Here is a 20,607-nt window from a genome sequence, read left to right as displayed (position 1 = left end):
TGTGTGGTCGTAGGGTGACATCTAGTGGAGAGAGCGGTGAAGATCAATATTGTTATATGTGTCGTTGGCTCATGTTCACTGTGTGTTGCTCTTCTGTGAGAAACAGGCTGAACTTCCTGCTTAGATCACAGTTTAAAGACAGAATCCAAAACATAAAACACATCACAAAGGATAGAAAACACATATGTATATGTCATATTTAAAGAAAACATTGGGGAGACGACAAGGCGCTCACCCCTGAAACTCCTAAAGTGTCTTAAGTCTCAAACACTTCACCCACCCCTCCATCAGCATAGTGTCGAGTAGATAATGAGTGCTTTTACATTTTTGGGTGAACTATCCCTTTAAAACTATAAGAAAAATCTGTAATGAAGAAGGATTGGATGAAAACATGTCTGACCAAAACCTTTCTGTTTGAGAACAGTTCCATAACAAATGTGAAACATTTTCATCTGAATTGTTACAAAAAGAACAGTTGGATTAAATATGTGGTTTAAATCTTCGATGGAAAGATCGTACAGGGTAGAACCTATGAATTAATTTAAACAAAAAATATTCCGGGTTAAGGACTAAACTTTACTCCAGGGCACATTCTCTATTGTACCATTCCAAAATGGGATAATGTAAGGGATTGTCACTATTTCTTTTTGGACATTTCACAGTGCTGCCAGATGCTTGTTGTAGTTTCTACCCAATTTGTCAATTTGTCTATAAAGTCTGATTCATCACAAGTATCGTATAAAAGTTAAAATACAACTATTTAGTTTCAGAGTTTGGATTTTGACATGTAAGGAATAACACTTCAACAGCAATTCATTTCTTTAACCCTGTATCCTGTATAAGTCTATAAGAGGAACGTCCTGCATATAAAATAACTTATTCATTGGTCATCTGAGACCTCTTTTAATTGAGATAGAATGTAATGGGTTTTAACCCTTTTCTATCTATCTATCTATCTATCTATCTATCTATCTATCTATCTATCTATCTATCTATCTGTCTGTCTATTTCTCTTGTTTTCATTACATGTTGAGTATTATTAAATTAGAAAACAAACTTTGAAGAATGCGCTGCTCACAATTTCTTTTTAAATAGTATGCATACTACACGTACACATACTTTTTCGGCACAAAATAAACATACAAAAATAGATGTTAATGCCGTGGTAGCTGCTTTAAGTCTTGTGCTTATTTTTGTGTAAACAGCGCTCCCTGAAGGGGGGGAGTTGTCAAGAACTGGGAGGAGATGGATAACCCACAGGGGCCGATTGTGCAAATAAATAAAGTCACATTGCAAAAATAATAAAAAAGCAAATTCTGATGAAGTGTGAGAATGTTTAATATCTGGGGCACATTTCAGTAAATGAACTAAAATAAGCAGGAATGCTGCACTGCATGTTCTTGAAGAGGCTGTTACTTCCAACGTAAAAAGTCAAATTACATCCTATATTTGTGCAGCTGCTTTTATCATCTTATTCTACTCTATCTTTTAACACCACAGTGACCTGAAAAGCGTTCATCAACAAATAATACTTTAAACCAGGCTCTGGATCAATACCTCGTACCGATGGTGTTATGTACATTGTTCTTTTATTTGTTCTCTGAGTCTGCAGATTGTCCTGGAGGTGGCAAATAAAGAGAATAAGGATGTTGTTTGAAAGAGCGGGACCAAATCTCACCAAAACCTTCTCTCCGGTATCTCCCAGGCTCCACATCCCCCTCATCACTCACTCAGCGTCCCTTGGGGAGAAGCAGAGCAGAGGCCTGGAGGTGAGCAAGACTACAGTATATCTATAGATCTATACTCTCTGTGTATATACTGTATATATATAAAGGTGGGTAACTTGTGCCTGCAGTATTGGTACGTACTGTAAGTTGTTTGGTGTAGGACTATTCATAGATAAGAACAAGCATGCAGAGGAATATGTTATAAAATTATTGATAGTGTTGAATTGTGACTTTAAACGCCCTAATAAGCTTGTATATTGATCCAATTTGTAGTTAAATACGTGGAAATGTAACCTTAAATTAAAATCGATGGTTTACAAGTGTTTTGTGAAACCGTCATTATTGTAAGAGCCCTTTAAAACACCATTGACTTCTACATGAGTGTATTTACACACAGCGACAAATGGGTTTACAGTGGTTTATACTTTGGAGCTTCAGCCTGTAAGTGGAACAAAATGATGAGACAGTATAGATGTTATTTGTCGGATTAACAAAGTAGGAAATGGACATGGTGTTTGTCAATTTTTTGTTTTATTCAACGATATGTTATTGTACATTTCTGTGTAAACTAATAGTATACAATCAAAAACAAAAGGAACTGTGTTCACCCTGATAATGTGAAGGAGAAACCTGAGTCTTAGGCCTAATTTGTGATTTAATAAACTACACAGCCAAATGGTTGTATACATTCCATTTTTCATATTTTACACAAGTGTGTGTAGAGTGAGTGTGTGTGGTGCTTTGCCGTAGCTTCATCAGGTATAAGGAGAGGTGTTGACTTTATTCCGAGCCTCCAGTAACACCACTGACTCTGATAGTTCCCCATCCCTGTGGGAATTCATTATAAGACAGCTAGAGGCTGCTTGTGGATGGTTACTGTGCTGCCCGTATGTTAACTTGTCGCTATCGCGCAAGGCAAACATGTGGTGCAGCTGCTTTCTCTGGCTGTGGGCAACCTGGAGAGATTGATTGGTGAGCCTTCTGTTTTATCCAGGATCAGGGCCACATTCAGTAGACACGGTGCCTCCGGAGAAGCAGCCATTTCCCCCAGAAAACATGGCTCATTACCAGCACAGACAAAATCAAGGTATATTGACTTTTTAACATCTTACAGCACACCTATTCCTCAGCCATTAAACAACAAGCGTTTGTTATCCTGGAAATCTTTCCTTTGTTTCACTCTCATGCAACTAAAGTCTGATTTTTACCGTGAGCTCATCACGTTCAAGTTTCTGTTTGATAATGACCTCATCTACGTGTTTCAGGTTGGATTTACACACAGAGGCGTGCACATAAATACACCCCCTGCAAACACAAACACACACACACACACACACACACACACACACACACACACACACACACACACACAAACATACCCTACCCCCCATCAGACAGCTTTTAACACAAACCATTGGCCAGTGGATGTGTCTGCTCTGCTCAGGGGCATAAGCTCTGTCCAGACCCTCGGTCTTAACTCACACAAACAAACAAACACTCACACACACACACACACACACACACACACACACACACACACACACACACACACACACACACACACACACACACACACACACACACAAACAGCAAAGACAAACACAATCAATTATTCAAGACTCTTGTTTTGGCCTATGTGTTTTTTTTCTTATTATTTCTGTTCTGTTGTTTCTATAGCATCCTCTGGCAAATTAAGCGCCAGGAGCCCCGATGAGTGAGATATGAGGCCCGATGACTTCAGGTCTGTGTATGTCTTTGTAATTTAGATGGCACGGCATAATTTGCATGCACAGCCTTCGACGTTGTGTGAGGGAGATTATCCTTGCGGCTTCCCACAGCCGAGGGTTGTCAGAGACCTGCTTGGAAGACAAACCTTTGCCTCCTTGTTTATTTCCCCCTTGAGTGGACATTTTCCGTGTGGTCATCCGGTGTAGTTAAACCTCACACTGAAGTGCACAAGTGATGAGTGTAAATAGTACACTGTCCTTTACTGGTTTTTTTATTACTTCTATGTCAGTTGTAGCTCTCTAGTAAGACCCCCGTATACCCTCATATGTAAGACACAGTGTATATCTGATATACAGGAGGCTGCTTCTTCAGTGTGCATATGTGTGCACTAGATGGCACTATGGCACTTATTATTCAATGCCAGTGGATGATTTCAATTTTGGAGGATGAGTGTGTGCTGCTGACAGAAGGGATGATCACAAACAGCTTGTTTTCCCCGAGCTGATGTCGATGGCATCATGAGGAACTCCATATGCATTTATTAATTAACTATTTTGACCTTTAAATACAAAGCAATTGTTTCAACTTCTGCAATGGGAGGTGAAACGTATATGAAAACAGAATGGGAGTAGTGCGGATTACCAACGTTTTCACTTTATCTCCATGAATTCTCTGACTTGACAGATGCACAGAATTTCCTTTAAAGGCTTAAGTGAACTTCGGAGAAAAAAAACCCCGTACCCTCCAGAATCAATGGAAACAGAGAGGAATCACATTGAGGGGATATACTGTATTAGAAGTGACTCCTCGCAGCGATGATGTCCTTGTAACGGATCATATTGTAAATAAGATGGGTTAAATTGCACTTGTAGCTTCCCTTCAAACAGTCAGGCTATTGTCTCGGGGGGGAAACGAGAGAGTGCCGCAGACTCTTCCTCTAATAACGACAATGAGATCCCAGCTCATAACATAGGCCTCCACTATATAGAACAAGTATTGGGGGCTTAGCAGCTAATAAAGTGGCAAGTCTTCAAATCCGTGTCAGAAGAGCACAGTGCCACAGGGACCCTTCATAACACTTGTATGTGCAGGTTCAACTGCAGTGTAAAGGTTACACATCCACATTGTACTGATCTAACCTGATGAGTTGCCGTAAGCCTCACAAATTTCAAGGCTGCGTTTCTTATTTAAAGAAGCAGAACTGAATAATTCTCTGGCTCTCTGAAGGATGACAGGCGCAGACGAGAGCGCGGAATGAATGTTTGAGACAAAATCTATTGTGTTATCCTGTGCGTGCGCGGAGCAATCGACACGTTTTTTAAATCTATTTGTTCAATTTTTTAAATGAACTTTCGCTTTGATTTGCTTCGTATATGATGAGCCTTTTTTTTTTCCAGAGGTTTTTTCGTCAAGGTGATTTTATTTATAATATGAACAAAAGTGGAAACACATATCAGTTGGGTTAATTGAATCACACTGCCATTTGAGTTCACAAAACACAGTCTCAGTAATTAGCCCTGATTGCCTCGTCTGTTCCATAAATGGTCTCCCCTGCTTTCTCTCAAGTGAACCTGTCCTTCACTCGAGCACAGACACTCCTCCAGCATTTCCACCCACTTTGTTTGTGGGTCTTTGATCCACCGTATTCCAGTTAAAGTTACACCCATGTGCTGCAAGTTGAAACTTTCAGCATTGTTGCTCAGGGGAACCTTATACCCGTGGCGCCTTGTGCTTTTGTCCTTCCCTTTAGCAACAGAACTCTCCTATGGTCCCGGACAAAAGACTACTCACGACACCATTTTATGATCTCTGTGATGATACCGTTTCCTTCTCTTGACTCGCATGTTACCTCCGTCTGCTCATCTAATCTGAAATGTTAACGTCAAAAAAAAAAGAAAAAAAGAATCATTAAATGCTCTCTCCGGAGACACAAAGGACGATGGAGTAAGAGAGGAGACCTCCTTTATTCTGAGATGCATTTTAACGGCAAACAACACAATCTAAATCGGCACCTTTTCCAATACATGCATAAGACAATAAAAGTGTAAAAAAAGTATTGTGTCGATAATTGAATCATAAAATCAAAAGTCTAATTTCATCTTTTTTCCAATTATATTGATGTGCACCATCAGGTGGACCGCACTCATAATGCTCTTTGTGTACAGTGGATGATTGTGTTTGTGCACACGTGTAAATTTGCTTGTATGTGTACTAGAGTTACACACGCATGTTGAGTCTAATTGCAGCAACATTACAAACCATTTCCTACGACAACAACGTACGAAACACTTAAAGGCGAGAGCAACAAATACGATATATTAAAGCAGAGTGTAAAGTGCTGCGATGTCTTGCCTCTCCAGTCTGTCTAATCACTATGTGAGTGAAACATTCATGGTACACTAGATCAGTTCAATATTTAATTTCTCAACAAAGACTACATGATGGAACAGATGCTCAAACTTTGTATGTTTCTCAGGAGAGCAAAACTCCCTTTCGTGGAAGCTATCGGGTACAGCGATTCTGATTGTGTACAAGCTTTGTGTTGACTTCTCTGGGCTCTTCACCTATGCACCAAACACACAGTCACGGATGAAAAACATGTTCAAACGCACTAAGTGTGCACTGTGAGTCACTTCTCAAGCCTCGGACTGAATACATCAATTGTTTACATCCAGGGGCACTGAAAAAAAAAAACAACCCCACATTAGTGATGCACCAAGTTGCCCTTTGCCTCCACGTCACATTTCAAGTGAAAATTTGACTTGACGTGTTTGCATAGGATTTCTTCATCTCCCCTTTAAACCCCTATGGGTGAGCTGAAGGTGAGGGGAACTAAGATTATTATCCCCCCGTTTCTCTGAGGAGCTTTTCTTTATGCACACCCTCACAGATGTCGACATTTGGTTAGGCGGTGTACATAGAAGCCCCAGATTATCTGCGGCTTCAGGAAGTCTGTTTAGCTAAAGTTAGGAGCGGTTACTTTCGTGCACCTTCCTAATTACCCTGGAGTTTTGTGACATGTGCTTAGTCATACATCTGCATTAACGAGCGTGTGAGAGAACCAATATTGGTGATTGAATATCGCCGTCCATTCAGAGCCACAGTCGTAATGATATTCACGTCAATAGGCTCCACTTGTGTAGACGCAGACCTAGTCACAGGAAGGGTAACAGATGGTGCACTATATGTCATAATGCTATAAAATCCAACAGGAATTGACAATTGAAATCCCACCCTGGAGTTTGCCTCTTTTAGCTTTGGCATAATCTTCTCAGGATTTCAATTGCAAAGTCAAAGAGAATAGTCTAGCACATGGGGACTAGTTATCTGGGGCAAATGCGGTCTAAGGTTGACAATGCAAAGGCTATGTTTATGTGCATCACACTTGCTATACTGAATGTTTCCCAGCGTGCAGGAACATCCTCCCCTGAATTCTACTCCTCTTCCCACGTCCCAGCGCTGCCGTGGAAAGTAGGCCAAGTGAGCACCAGGGCGTTGCTTTTTTAAGATGATCAGTTTGTCAGTGTGTTTTTGTGTGTGCTCGGGACGGCTATTCATGTGGCTTGACTCTGTAGAACAAAGAGCAGCATTATACAATTTGCAGCACTTCCAATGGCAAGGAAAAGAGGGAGAGGTTGGAAAAAATAGGGACAGGACAAGCGTGGATGAAACAAAGACAAAATCTGGCTTGTACTCTAATTCATTTACTTCCTCTTTTCCACCTCTTTGTTGCAGCAAAAAGGTCCCCTGCCAGTAACACTCCTCTGCAGGATCACACTGTACCGGAGCTGGCGTGGATTATTTTTAGCGATTGCTGTGCAGCTTTCACCTTGACTCTCTCCGTCTTGACATCATAATTAACATTTCTGTTAATAGTAGCACAGTTCAACATTAATAAGGATCTCTGGCTAAAATCAAAATTCAGAGTTGGAACTGGATTGCTCTTGCACTGCTCACATTCAGCACGAGACACCTTGCCAGGAAATCTGCATCTCCTTGACGATGGTGTAATCCCTGTGGAAGGAAATTAGAGGCACTGATGCAACATGTTGGAAATATACATTTTAATGTGACTTGAGAGTTTCCCTGCAGGTGGGGCAGTGTGGCTTCATACAGTTCAGCTGGCATCACTGGGGTCAACGGGCAAATTGAAGTTCTCCTGAGTGCTGAGGCAAAAAAAAGGCTGCAGCCCTCGTGCACACGCACACGCACGCCCTCCGCCGGACCCAAGGTTAAAGCTGATGACTCCGGTTTTTTTTTTTTTTGGAGGCCACGTCTTCGCAGGATGCAACATGTGCCCGCATCATGCCCACTGATGAGATGTGTAAATGACCTTTCGGAGACAGATATTTTCTTTCCTTCTCTTTGGAGTCTGGGCGTCCACATTATAAGTTAATATGCTGCGATTCAGGGCTGAATAATCAAATTCACCTCGCTTCCATCAGCGCCACTGAGAAATGTGCAGGCGGCGCGATAACTTTCTCTTAAATACAGAATTTCTGATGGGCCCACAAAACAGTGATGGACACAATCGAGACGGGGGGCTGCTGCTGCATGGGAGCGAAAGGTACCCTGGGTATTTGGTCATGTGTATTTTGGTCTAAATTTCCAGGGGATATTTTAGATGTTAATAGCCCTGAAGTGGTCTCGGTTTCTTATTTAATTTCTCTCGCCTTCTTTAAATGTAATTCGCCCACAGACTGCGCCGCGAGGCTCTAAACCGGCGCAGAAACTCTCTCATCATTTCCACAGCAGAATGGAAATGCAAATTGTGCGCACGGGCAATGCCCTTGACAGAACTCACCACTGCACACAATTAACATGAGCACTCAGAAGTTAGTGACGAAATGTGAGGTCACAGCAGCTGCGTGTCGTATATTATGGCTGGGCTGAATTGTTATTCTATTTATCATGCAGCCCACAATAAACGCTCCAAAAAGAGTGGACTCCAAACAAGAATGATAATAACAATATTATTAATAATAATTATAATTATAATAAATGTATTTATTTTGTGCATGTGAATGTAAAACACCAACGTGCACTCCTGCCCCTTAATATTTCATCTCGATAAATATGTATTTTTATGAAATCTAATTTAATTTTCTATTCCTGTGTGCGCTTTTTTTTTTTTTTTTTAGAACACCCCTTGCAAAAATGTATTTTAATTATTTGAGATAATTAATTCTGCAAATACAAACAATAGGAAAATATTTTTTTTCGGTGGGGCTTCATGGGGGTAAAGGGTGTATTCAGTGGGTGTTGGACAAACCCTATGCTGTGATTTAGCCATGTTTAGCCACAGCTGCCTCACATCGCCACAATGATCTCAAGTGTAACCAACGAGGGGCGCTGTCCGTCTATCAGCTCCACAACCAGGAGCTGACACGAGCAGCCCACATGATTGATCTCATCACTCGTGGCCGTTTGTGTTTTACTCCTATAATTAAAAAAATGAAGTGTTAAGTGTGTTTTAATGTGATATTTGAACGTGTCATATCGAATTCCGGACGTGCATTTATTAGGCCCAATAATGTATAAAGCAGCGCGTGGAAACAAAAGTTTGTAAGGTGGGCTTTTATTGGAAAAGGGAGACAATTTTCACATTAATTTAATTTCAGAAAATCCAACAAATTTTTTAATATTTTCTATTTCATCCAACTTATAAGAAAAACCATAGAAAATATTAAAACACAACTATATGTTTTCTTTATAAATGCAGCTACAAGTGACAAGAATTTTGAAACAATGGCTGTTTTCTCTCACATCGTATTTTTCTGCACGTTATTGCACATGTCACATAAACAAAAAACACACATGAATAAATAACATTTTAAGTTCAGCCACCTTCTCCCAAGTTTTAAAGGTATACAAACAATAGAATTTACAACGTTGCGTGAGTCGCAGTAAACAATAAGTGGGCTGTCTGCCTATTTGTTCCATATGGAATTTGAAATGATGCGTAACTGTAGGCGTATTTGATTAATATTTCATCGAAAAAAGATCACTTTAAAACAAGCCTCTGTGATAAAGCCGTGAGCGAATAAACTTGCGAGGTGGCTGCTAATAAGGTTTATGCTCCTTTTTCTTTATTCTTTTCTTTTTTTGCCAATCAATCCATTAGGAAACAATGCAGGTGAGCATATAATGAAAGTGTTTGTCCCAGCAAAGTGCATCGATGGACAGCTGGGCAGCGGCCGGCTGATTGACTTTGCCTTGACATCTGGGAGGCCCGCTGGCCCCTGGCACGCGTGTAGGCTGATGTCGCCATTTACATGCAAATTTAAGGAGATCATGAGGGCCTCGCCCCGTAAATTCACACAAAAAAGAAGACGTCACCCTCAATACGGAGGAGGCTCGTTCCGTCGAGACGGGAGGTCTTTAAGTCACCGTGTACTACATTTTTATTGGGAGCCACGCGTCCCGAGGAGTTTGGGTTTTTATATCACTGGACAGACCCAAATCTTTGGGGGTTCAGTCATTGTGGCCACTGAATAGAGGCATGAGATAACAGGCCCCTGTGTCATCAACCGGTCATTTAAACGAGCACTGAGCTCAGTGCGCACTGCGCGTAAAGACGCACAGATCAGGCAAAAACAGTTTGCACTTGTTTCCCTGCCTGTCACCCATCACTTACCTCCTGAGAAACACGGTTTTCATGAAAAAAAAAAGTGATAAATGAGAAAATGTGACTATGAGATCCCCCTAATTCCGTGCGCGTGCGAAGTCCCCACGCACGCGGCCACTAAAACCAACGGGGATCAGCGTCTCCTTTTATTTTGATGCTAACATTTCACCTAATGATGGAGAGCGCATTTTCCACGGTGTAAGCCCACCACGCAGATGATCCCACAGAATGAGCTGAGACGGATTCAGGCTCCGCGCCTCAGTGTGCGCAGCAGCTGACTCCCTCTCTCCACGTCCAGATGGCCCCTGCACACAGATTTGCATTCATTTTCCCTCTAATATCTTCTGAAATAGCGGGGCAGCTGCATTTGTTGTCAAATACGGTTTAAAACTCCCTTTCAGGACAGCATCGTTACCTACGTGACGGGTGTGGAGATCCATTTTCCCTCTCCAGTCAACAGTATCAGATCTAAGAGGATTTGTCTCAAAGTCTCCTAATTTGATAATCAGATTTAAATCGCCTTGGTGCGTGTAATCAGGGGTTAAGTTCTAATAAGCGACTTGAAACAGTGCAAAAAAAAAAAAAGCAGGTTGCAGTTCTGTGCAAAAAAGATATTTGCAATCTGTGCAGAACAGACAAAAACATTTAAAACATGAATGTCCACTGCTTTTATATAAAAAATGAAAAAGATAATTATTTAACAGAGGCCTATTTTGAGTTTTGCCTCTTATTTGTTTATTTCCCACGAATTAAAACTTTTATTTTTCTTAAAATATAAAAAAAAAGTTAAAAAATAATCCTCACCCTCATTTTGTGACTGGGCAATTTGGCAATAGATTGTGTAGAGGTGAAAGCAACAGCTTATAATTCACTTATCTTTGGCAGCAGCTATTAACCCTCAGCACCAGCTAGATAGATTGCTCAGGATATAGCACACATCTCTCTTCCTCGCACCCTCCTCCCCTCTCTCCCTCCATCCTCTCCTCCTTTTCACCACTAATGAACCGGATTGCCTGCTTGTCCCTCTCGGACAGAGTCGGACATGTAAGGCATCAGTTGGCTCTTTAAAAATGATTAAGATGTTTCTGATTATTGCAGATTTTTTTTTATATGTATACACAGGACGTGCATGAAATAAAGAAGACACACAAGCTTTTCCTGCAAGTTTGTTTAATGTCATGATAGACATGTAATGACTCTGTTGTTTAAAGAGGTCAGAAGATGTGACTTCATGTTCTGTGAGTGACTGATCACTCCTCACGTCAATAATATGGACGCCGCGAAATTAAACCCCCTGATTCCTCCAACTCTTTATATTTCATGCAGCACATAAATAAAACGAGCAGCTCCGCGGTTTCACAGCCACAGAACAAGTGGAAGTCATTGATAAATGCCCGGTGCAAAGTTGATGGGAATTAACAGATGAATAATCACGTCTGATGGCAGAAATCAGCCTGATGTGAATCACATTTTAATCACAGAAAAAAAAAATGAAGAGGCTTCAGCGTGCATGGAGTTAAAAGTGCACAATATAAAAAAATATATCTAAAAACAAAAATGAAGATGTGCCGTTATTGAAATGTGATTTATGGCGTGTGTGCCAAGTGATGCTTTCGATACATGAGTGAACAAACAAGTAATAACAGATGTAATCGAATAAATATATCAACACAGCTAATCACGGAAATTGCAAATCATCAGGCCAGCTAAAAAAAAAAACCAATCAGCAATAATCTTTGAATTTTAAATTATTATTACTCTCATGTATATTATTCTTTTTTTTTCTTTCCTTCCTCGTTATGTGCGATGGTTACAGGCGATTTTCCATATTGTTAAAAAAAATCAAAACTCACCACATATAGGGCCTAAGCAAGAGGGAAAGTGGAGCGAGTGAGTGCAGCCGAGCTGCGGCTGTTTGGGGCTGAGCGCGCACCGCGGAGCAGCGCTGCCCGACAGGAAGCGTCAGCGCGCCAAATATGGGCAAAGCCACGCCCCCGGCCGCGTCACACTCTGACAGCGCCTCTCCCGTGGGTCTAGAGTTTTGGCTCCCGGGAAAGATTTCAGTCCTCGGGGAAAGAGGGCTTAGTTTTGCATGTTCCCATCCATCCTGCACGACGCGAAAGGGCCCCTTATCCACCTCTCCTGTGTACGAGGAACACCTCCACTGGTGATCAGCCTTCGCCCGTGTTTGTCTTGCGGAGAAGCAGCAGCAGCGGCAAGCAGCAGCACCTTTTTTCTGCAGGAGTGGGGTTTTTTTTTTTAAACTCAACAAGAAGTCCTGAAGGTTTTGGATGCGGGTGCTTCAGGGATGTGGGCACTTTGAGAGCAGCAGCATCATCACCCGCGCACACAAACAACTGCCATCGATTTTTCTGTGAATAGCACGAAAAAAGAAAGAAGAGAAAAGACCTTTTAAAAAAAAAAACAAAGAGGAACACTAGCAAGAAAAAAAAAAAAAAAAAAAGGGGAAAGAACCTTGTCTATTGAACAATTCACTTTTGCAGTCTGTGGATATCGCTCTAACTAAGTGCAGCACTTTGAGAATTGTTCACATCGGACGGACTGAAGAGGGAGGCAAGACCTGTGGACCGGGTTTGTCCCTCGCAAGTGTGATTCGGCTTCTTATCCCGTGACAACAGCGACGCGCACCACACAAAAAAAGAAGAAGCAGCCCTGAAGGATAAACACGCTTGGACGTTTATTTTCCGCTAATTTTCGCAGGAGGCTCCCCTTTTCCACGCAAATTGTCCTAAATGTTTGGGATTCAGGAAACTATACCGCGCGGTGGGACGACGATGAAGGAGGAACCGCTGGGTGGACTGAACTCGGTCCGCTCCTGGATGCACACAGCTGGGGTGGTGGACGCAAACACAGCCGCCCAAAGGTACGCATGCCAAAAGCATCTGATTTTTCTCACGCATTCCCTCCTCATCATATCGACCCCTCAATCCCCTGAATACTCTGTATCAATTACGGTCTCCCAATAAATGCCCCCCCTTCGGCTTTTCCCCTTCTTTCATTACATGAGATTACCCATTATTGTGACAAATCAAGAAATCTCTTCTTCTCCTCTTCCCACCCGCCCCCCCCACCCCACCCCGACAACGTGCTTTCTGCATCTGCAATGTTTTCCTTCAGCTTCTCTCCCATCATCTCAGCTGCTATCCCCGGTGTCCGGTGCTTAACCGAGATGGTCTCTTGTTTTCTCCCCGCAGCGGTGTCGGCTTGGCACGGGCACATTATGAAAAGCAGCCCCCTTCCAACCTCAGAAAATCCAATTTTTTCCATTTCGTCCTGGCGCTGTATGACAGGCAGGGTCAGCCCGTGGAGATCGAAAGGACAGCTTTTGTGGACTTTGTGGAGAAGGACAAAGTAAGCGGGGCATTTTTTTTTGAAAACACACGCGAGCCTTTCCTGCAAAAAACATAATCAGCACATGCATCCAAATTGTAAAGCTCAGTGAAATGGCAACGGGTTATTGAGGGGGAGTCACGTGTAATATTGATTTATTTAAAGAAGAAGAAAAAAAGAGAGAGAGAAAACAGTCAATTCGTTGATGACACAGTCGTTTTAAACAGCTAAAGGTGTTCCTCGTCTTTTGCAACAATAAATATAAATATACATTTCCAAACACTCCAGACACGTGCTAATGACACACACAGTTGTTGATGTTGATTTTTTTTACAAACTGTTTGTCTTCTGCAGGAACCAACCAGTGAAAAAACTAACAATGGGATTCATTACAAACTACAGTTATTGTACAGCAATGGTGAGTTCAAGTGTCCATAATATTTCCTGCAAACCGTATTAGTTTACCTGCATGCACAACGCCACCTTTAATAAATATGTATATACTCATAATAATATTGCCACTGAAAAATATTATTATTATATTAATAGCACCGTCTGATAATTCTGCAAATGCAATAAGACTATACTCTATATTTTGTATTATGTGTTCCCAAACTTTTTTTCTTTCTTCCGAGGACTTTCTCTGCTATTTTAATTCATTGCCTGTAATTCCTCAAAATTCACAAGTGCTCCTGTTTTCTATTTTCTCTCCTCCTCTCTCTCTCTCTCTCTCCCTCTCTCTCTCTCTCTCTCCAGGCGTCAGAACAGAACAGGATCTTTACATACGGTTAATCGATTCCATGACGAAGCAGGTAAGCTGCTGTTGTGCACTTTAAACGCACCGTGCAACTCTGCTCACATGCACGATTCACTTGTGGGAAAAAAAGCTAAACTCCAAACACACGCCCGTTGCAAAAATTGTCATCACACCCCTGAGCTGCAAACACAAAACAGACAGGCAAATAAAAATAAAAATAAATAATCTGCAGTTGTTGCACAGACTAAAACTGTAATTATCGCTGAGACACGGAAGAGACAGGCTCCGGTGCTGCTGTTTACGTTGGGTCATATCAAATTGCAAGTCTCCAAAGTCAATTCTGCTCTGCTCGAGTTGGGGCTTCTTTGTAAGCTCAGTTTGTCCAACATTAAAAATTAAACGCTACGTCTGCTCCATATGATCTGATTTGACTTTTTCCTGCAAAGAGTCAGAGGTCAGCGACGCTCTAAAGATGATTTTGAAAATTATGCGTAAAAATGTAATATATAAATATGAATATTAATGTTTTTTTTAAGCAGAGGTGCATTTCTCTCACCTTCCTCACAAACATGCAAACTGACCTCAGAGCCCATGCTAATATATTTTTTATTGTTGCTTTTTAATAATAAACATTTAAAGTGAATTCTAACGAGGGGGAAATAGGAATTTATTCCAGCGGAGGGTTTGGGCAGAGGCTCCCCGGGATAGAGCCGTGCAGCCTGGGCCACTGGTCACATTCCTGTGCGAATGATCCGAGTCAATGATGCAGAACAAGCAATTTATGGATTTCTGTTTCTACAGCTGCAAATGGCGACATAAATCAAACCAATATAGATAATCGCCCTGTTCCTAGAAAAAATAGAAAAAAGAAAAAGGAAATAAAAAAAAACACACAACGGTTCAAGTGGAACAGATTTTTTTTTTTTTTTTAATAGGAGCAATTGCGACCTGGTTCAGATGTGTCACTTTTTCATCCCACATTGGCCTGAAGCGTGCCAGGAACCAAAAAAATAAAATAAAATAATTAGAGGATTTATTAGTGGCAGCGAAAACACAAACAAACGCCCCAGTTTATTTGTTTATTTGTTATTTGTCGCTGTTTTTATTTCCTTAAGTATTTAGTCAATACTGGGAGGCTGTGCTTGGTGCCGGCTCAGTGCGAGGGGAGGTAAAGAGTCTATCCTTAGACATGGGAGAAGGAGGGAGGGATCGAGGGAGGGAGAGAAGAGCGGCAGAACTGATAGCTCCACGCCATCTGTTTCAGCCAATGCTCAAAAATTACTCAACCGTACCGCCAGACACCGCTTTTTATCCACAGAAAGATCATTGTTAGCGGCTCAAAATAAACAACAGATTGCCCATTAACACTTTCCCCCAAATATCCCCAGATTATAAGCATATTGATGACACTTCTATTGGATCTCTCCTTATGAAAACCTCCCTGTCTGTCTGTGTGAGCCACGGGATATTATCCAGATTAATAAAAAAAAAAAAATTACAATTTATAATTATTATAAGCAATGCCATCACAATTCATTTTATACTCGTGATAATTTTTTAATACACATTTTTTTTTATTATCAGTGCCACACAAATTATTGCTGCTGCTGTTACAATTATAATTATTGTTGTAATTGTTTATTTGAGGAGATAATTGATGTGGGTATAAATTAATATAATGATCTTAACCACATTCTTACTCAGGACTCATCTAATATATTATGTTGTCCTAACATCATGTTTATTCCTGCTCTGATTTATCATTCTTTTTTTTGTGGTGTTCAGAAACAGCAGCTGTGTTCGACTAATTATTTGTGAATTCATGGGAACTAACATGTGTTTAAGAGATGACTGTGTTCTCACTTGATTTATTTTTATTTTTTTTATCCCCTTCTCATTTCCTTTCAAAGGCCATCATTTATGAGGGCCAAGACAAGAATCCAGAAATGTGCAGAGTTCTTCTTACCCATGAAATTATGTGCAGGTAAGAGTTTTTTATTTATTTTTATTCTATCTTTTTTTTTTGTGGTCTGTCCATTTTGCACATCCAGGCTAAAAGTAATTCCATCCCATTCAATAAGTAGAAGTTTTGACACTCATGATGTGATGCAGCAATCCAGGCTGTCCTGTGGTCCACCCACACACACACACTTAACACACACACATAGACACACACACACACACACACACACACACACACACACACACACACACACACACACACACACACACACACACACACACACACTGACAGACAGAGAGAGAGAGAGGGAGAGAGAGAGAGAGAGCTGCTGTCATTTCTAACTTTTGATATGCTGAGATTCAACTTTGATATGAATCTGAATGTGACAGTGAGAACGTGCTGACTGTCTCCTCCAGTGAAGGGACACTGCATGTATAATAAACAGTCAGTGACACAGTACATAAGTTATGTTTTTAAATTTTCACTGCATTTATCTCTCGTACATTTCAAGAACTGCATGTCGTCATTGATGCCTGCCAGAGACAATGTGCTCTCTGTTAAGTTATGCATAGACGTTGCATGTCATGTATCAGCTTTTCTTTTTTTAATTTGAGAGTCAGTTCTCGGTTGATCCCACCTGTCAACAATGATCAGCGAGCCTTTTAGCGTCATTTAACCACATAAATCTCAACCTCTCGTATTGCGCTGCTATTCAGCGGTGTCATTGATACTAAAAGGAAAAACGCCTTTTGTTGTTATTGTCGAGCTCAGCATGAGCTTTGTGAACATTGAATTCGGATACTGTCGGTTAACCTCTCCTTTGTTGCACCGGTGCATTGTTCAAGTTACTGGCTGAGAGCAAGTGCAGCATGAGAGCTGAGAATGATTTGTCTTTTTCCATGCATAAACTCATCACTCACGCTCAATTTATACATGCATCCATCACTTATTTGTGACACGTTGAATATGCTTGTGCTCTGGAGGTAATATATATATTTTTTTGCCGAGAGGAAGTGTGTTTTGCTGCTGAATAAAGAAGTACTTTAACTGCTGCCTATTATCAGATAAGTGGATATACATAATAAGGGCAGTTATAATAAGAATAATCATTTAATCTTATCTTGTTTTTTTCCTGCTTGTACAACAGCAGGCTTTGAATTATATATTTGCTCTAATACTTTGCAGCACCTTCGGTGTAAAACACATCTTTATTGCTGCTGCTGGAAAGTCATGTAAATCACACATATTTAAATAGCATGCGGTTGACTGACAGTAGCTTTGCACAAAAATCTTTGTTTTTCTTTCTGCACCATATGGCATAAATCAGTCATATTCTCACATGTTTATATGTTTTCATTTCACGTGGAAGCCGAGATGATGTATTTGTTTATTTTTTTGTGCGGTTTTGACTCAAGTTCTAATCAAAGAAGGGAAAAGGCAGCTAGCTATAGGCTCGGGGAGGAGATGCTTGAAACATGTGCTGGAAGATAGATTAGTGCTTTTGAGGCCATAATTGATAAATGCCCCGCAGAAATATTGGTTGAGGGTGGCACCTTGCATCTCCCTCAGAAATAGCAGCTTGGCAATTAGAGGTAAACAAAAGCTGAAGCTGTGAAAAGTGACTCCCCTGCCTCCTGGCCCAATCCCCACTCCCCTCCCCTCCAACACTAAGCCAAACAACACAACATGTTGTTTTCACCATTTTTATCAGCCATCAGCATCAATGGAATGGATAGATTGAGTGAAGGAAATCTCATGGCAATTTTGTTCCCGATATCAAAAACCACTCCGAGCCACTTCATAAATGTATGTGGTTTTGCGTGCATTATTTATTTATTTTTATTTATTTAGCAAAGTATTGCCTGTTCTCCCTCACACACACACGCACACACACGACTCACACATATGTCTTGTCTTCCTATAGCCGATGCTGTGACAAGAAAAGCTGTGGAAACAGGAACGAGACTCCATCAGACCCTGTGATCATTGACAGGTAAGGCGGCTCGTGAGCAGCTCCTTCTTCTGTGTTTGTGAACGAGGGGATGAGTAGATGAATGAGTGAGCGTGTGAATGACTCCGAGCGGGCACATGGGTGAGCTGGTGAACAAATGCTTCCCCTCCCGGTGTGCCAGACGGCCCAGTTGGGCTGACTTGCGTCCTCCGCGGCCCGCAGTGTGGGAACCGAGGGGTGAGCCTGTGTGAGCGGCTGAGGGGCGTCGTTCCCAGGTACCTGTGCACTGAGGGGCGGTCACCACCTGGATAGGGTTTGTTCAATCACAGGTGGCTCAATCACTGGAGGATCATGCTGGGAATACACCTAATTAGCTTAGGCAACTTCAGATTTATTTGGCTGGCTTCCTCTCTTTGTTTACGACAGTGATGCTTTACACTGTCAATACTTGTTTTCCATTGACTGTTTCCTTCGCTCAAGTTCGCTGTGAGCTTGACGCCATTAAAGTTGCGCTTTAGAGGGGATAAACATTTTATGTGGGCTGTTTTGTTCTGCACCTTCAGGAAAGTTACATCTGCCACGTTTATATTACCTTCATCACTTTCTAAAGAGGGAGAATAAATGGTTTTTCTTTCCGGCATTGGCATTTTTCTCACACCATGAAACTATATGTCCGGGTCAGTGTGAATATATTTAGGTGGGCATGCATGTGCGCGCACGTGTGTGTGTGGTGGATATAAGGGCGAGGTAGGGGGCTTCGTTTGAGCCTCGATCTCAATGTAACTCTCACCACGTAGTAGGGAGAGACAGCAATGCTAATGTTTGACTAGCCGGAATCACTGTTTGCTTAGTGGAGAATGCCTGGTATCTGACAGAGGGGACAACTCTCTTATTAGTAATCAAATAGGGCTGAGCAGTTGTTGCTGCCACTCCACTCCAGCGGCTTCTCATGCATCAGGAAGTAGGAGCTGGCTGCCCTGGGAGCCTGGATGGATTACCAGAGCTACTGCTGTCTGAACTCAAACTCACACAGACACACACGTAGATAAATGCAGATACACACACACGGGCGAGGGCACAAACACGCAGACAGACTGACGCACACGCATGCACGTCCTCATGCATGCTGCTTGTATTTTGCTCGTGCTGCTGCTCCGGCTGACTGTTTTTATTCCTCATGACAGTCACAGTGCCTGTAAGGAAAAAAAGTACTGATGTGTTCAGACCATGTAAGGTTAGAGGATTCTTTGTTTGTTTTATCTGGTGCCAAGTGGGCTGCTTAATTTATCAGTCAGGTGCATTTATCAGTGAAGTGCGAATATTAACATATAACTTGAGATGCCTAATTTCCGCTGCTTTCATGTTTGCTTTGTGTCGCTTGGCTGCCTTGTGCTGCTCAGGGTTTCGCACACCATTGTTCTTCAATCTGCCGCACAATACATGTAACATAAGTACAATAAGCAAAATGAATGCACGGAGAATTAAAGTCAAGAAGAGGGGTGGGAAAAAAAAAAAGTGCAGGGGAAAAAAGAAGCGGATGGATATTGTAAGCTCAACTGGCTCAGGGAGGGCTCGGATTTTCATTGTGATGAGTCTGAATAGGAGTGGAGTATCCCTTTCCTTGCACAATGAGCGGCTCTGTTGAAACACAAAAGCATATGTTCCTCATTAGACCCTCCCATTGTCTCCATGTCGTAACTATGAGCCCGTCAGCTCACCCTAACAGACCCACACAGGTTCCCAGTGGCTGGAGGGGGCTCGCGGAGAAGGGGTGCCTGTGAGAGGTTGCAGGGTTTAGCGTGAGTTACGGACGCGACCAGAGCACGGTGCAGGTTTTGCTGCGTAAGATTATTTACTGCAATTACCCGAGTGTGTCCCGCTGTGCACACGGGTACGCTTTTAGTTAAAGCTTCCATGTTTTACAGCCATTTCTGTTACATCTGTCATTTTCTCATGCACATCATTACAGGCACCTGTGCTGCGGTCACTGCTGGCAGAAACTGATTATTTCCAATTGAGTAGAACATAGTTGAGTGACATAAACCTCGAGGAGAGGTTTGATTGTTGAATCAGGCACGTCTCATCTGTCTACAATTACAGTATGAGAACCAGGGCTAGCACTGCCACATTTCCTGGAGAAACAGTAGCATGGTCGAACCTTAAGAAACAGATTTGGAGTGAATCATTGATGGCGTTCGTTCGCTGCAACATTTTCCCAGATGGCAAGAGGGGAGAGCGCGCACAGCTAGCTGGCATCTAGCGAGACATTAACTGGCGTTCCCATGGATCTGGCATATCCAACGGAGTTTGGGAAACTTATCATTCCAAATGTGTCCTATTTTCCTGCGGTCAAGCCAGACATCTGTTTACCCTATTTTCTCTCAGAGTTTTGATACAGATTTTCACTCAGATTTTTTGAAGAGGAAGGATTCGCTTAAAAAAAAAAAAAAAAAGTAAAAAAAAGAGAAAGTTGGTTAGATATAGGCCCAACAGCTGTCACAA

The 20,607-nt window shown here is 41.8% G+C and overlaps 1 protein-coding gene and 1 long non-coding RNA gene across 9 annotated transcripts in view; one reads left to right on the top strand and one right to left on the bottom strand.

Annotated features, from left to right (window-relative positions):
* The first annotated feature begins 12,172 nt into the window (after positions 1-12,172).
* The window catches only part of LOC117775111 (transcription factor COE3), a 69,098-nt gene continuing 60,663 nt past the window's right edge, over positions 12,173-20,607 (top strand). For 3 of the 8 annotated variants that reach the window (XM_034607972.1, XM_034607969.1, XM_034607974.1), the window contains exons 1-6: positions 12,174-12,967; positions 13,299-13,455; positions 13,789-13,852; positions 14,191-14,246; positions 16,102-16,175; positions 18,079-18,147. In XM_034607972.1, the coding sequence (XP_034463863.1) occupies positions 12,837-12,967; positions 13,299-13,455; positions 13,789-13,852; positions 14,191-14,246; positions 16,102-16,175; positions 18,079-18,147 (551 nt within the window). In that variant the 5' untranslated portion in view covers positions 12,174-12,836. Of the gene's footprint in view, positions 12,968-13,298; positions 13,456-13,788; positions 13,853-14,190; positions 14,247-16,101; positions 16,176-18,078; positions 18,148-20,607 lie in introns of all 8 variants that reach the window. The other 5 variants (XM_034607971.1, XM_034607973.1, XM_034607976.1 and 2 more) reach the window with 3 other exon arrangements.
* LOC117775113 lies at positions 16,411-18,135 on the bottom strand. The gene is made up of 3 exons (XR_004616183.1): positions 18,043-18,135; positions 16,559-16,564; positions 16,411-16,438 (listed from the first exon to the last, which is right to left on the bottom strand). It is a non-coding gene; the product is annotated as an uncharacterized LOC117775113 (long non-coding RNA).

This window comes from Hippoglossus hippoglossus, chromosome 15 (assembly GCF_009819705.1).
Source record: "Hippoglossus hippoglossus isolate fHipHip1 chromosome 15, fHipHip1.pri, whole genome shotgun sequence".
NCBI classification, from domain to species: domain Eukaryota; kingdom Metazoa; phylum Chordata; class Actinopteri; order Pleuronectiformes; family Pleuronectidae; genus Hippoglossus; species Hippoglossus hippoglossus.
This window is presented reverse-complemented; position numbering and strand designations above follow the sequence as displayed.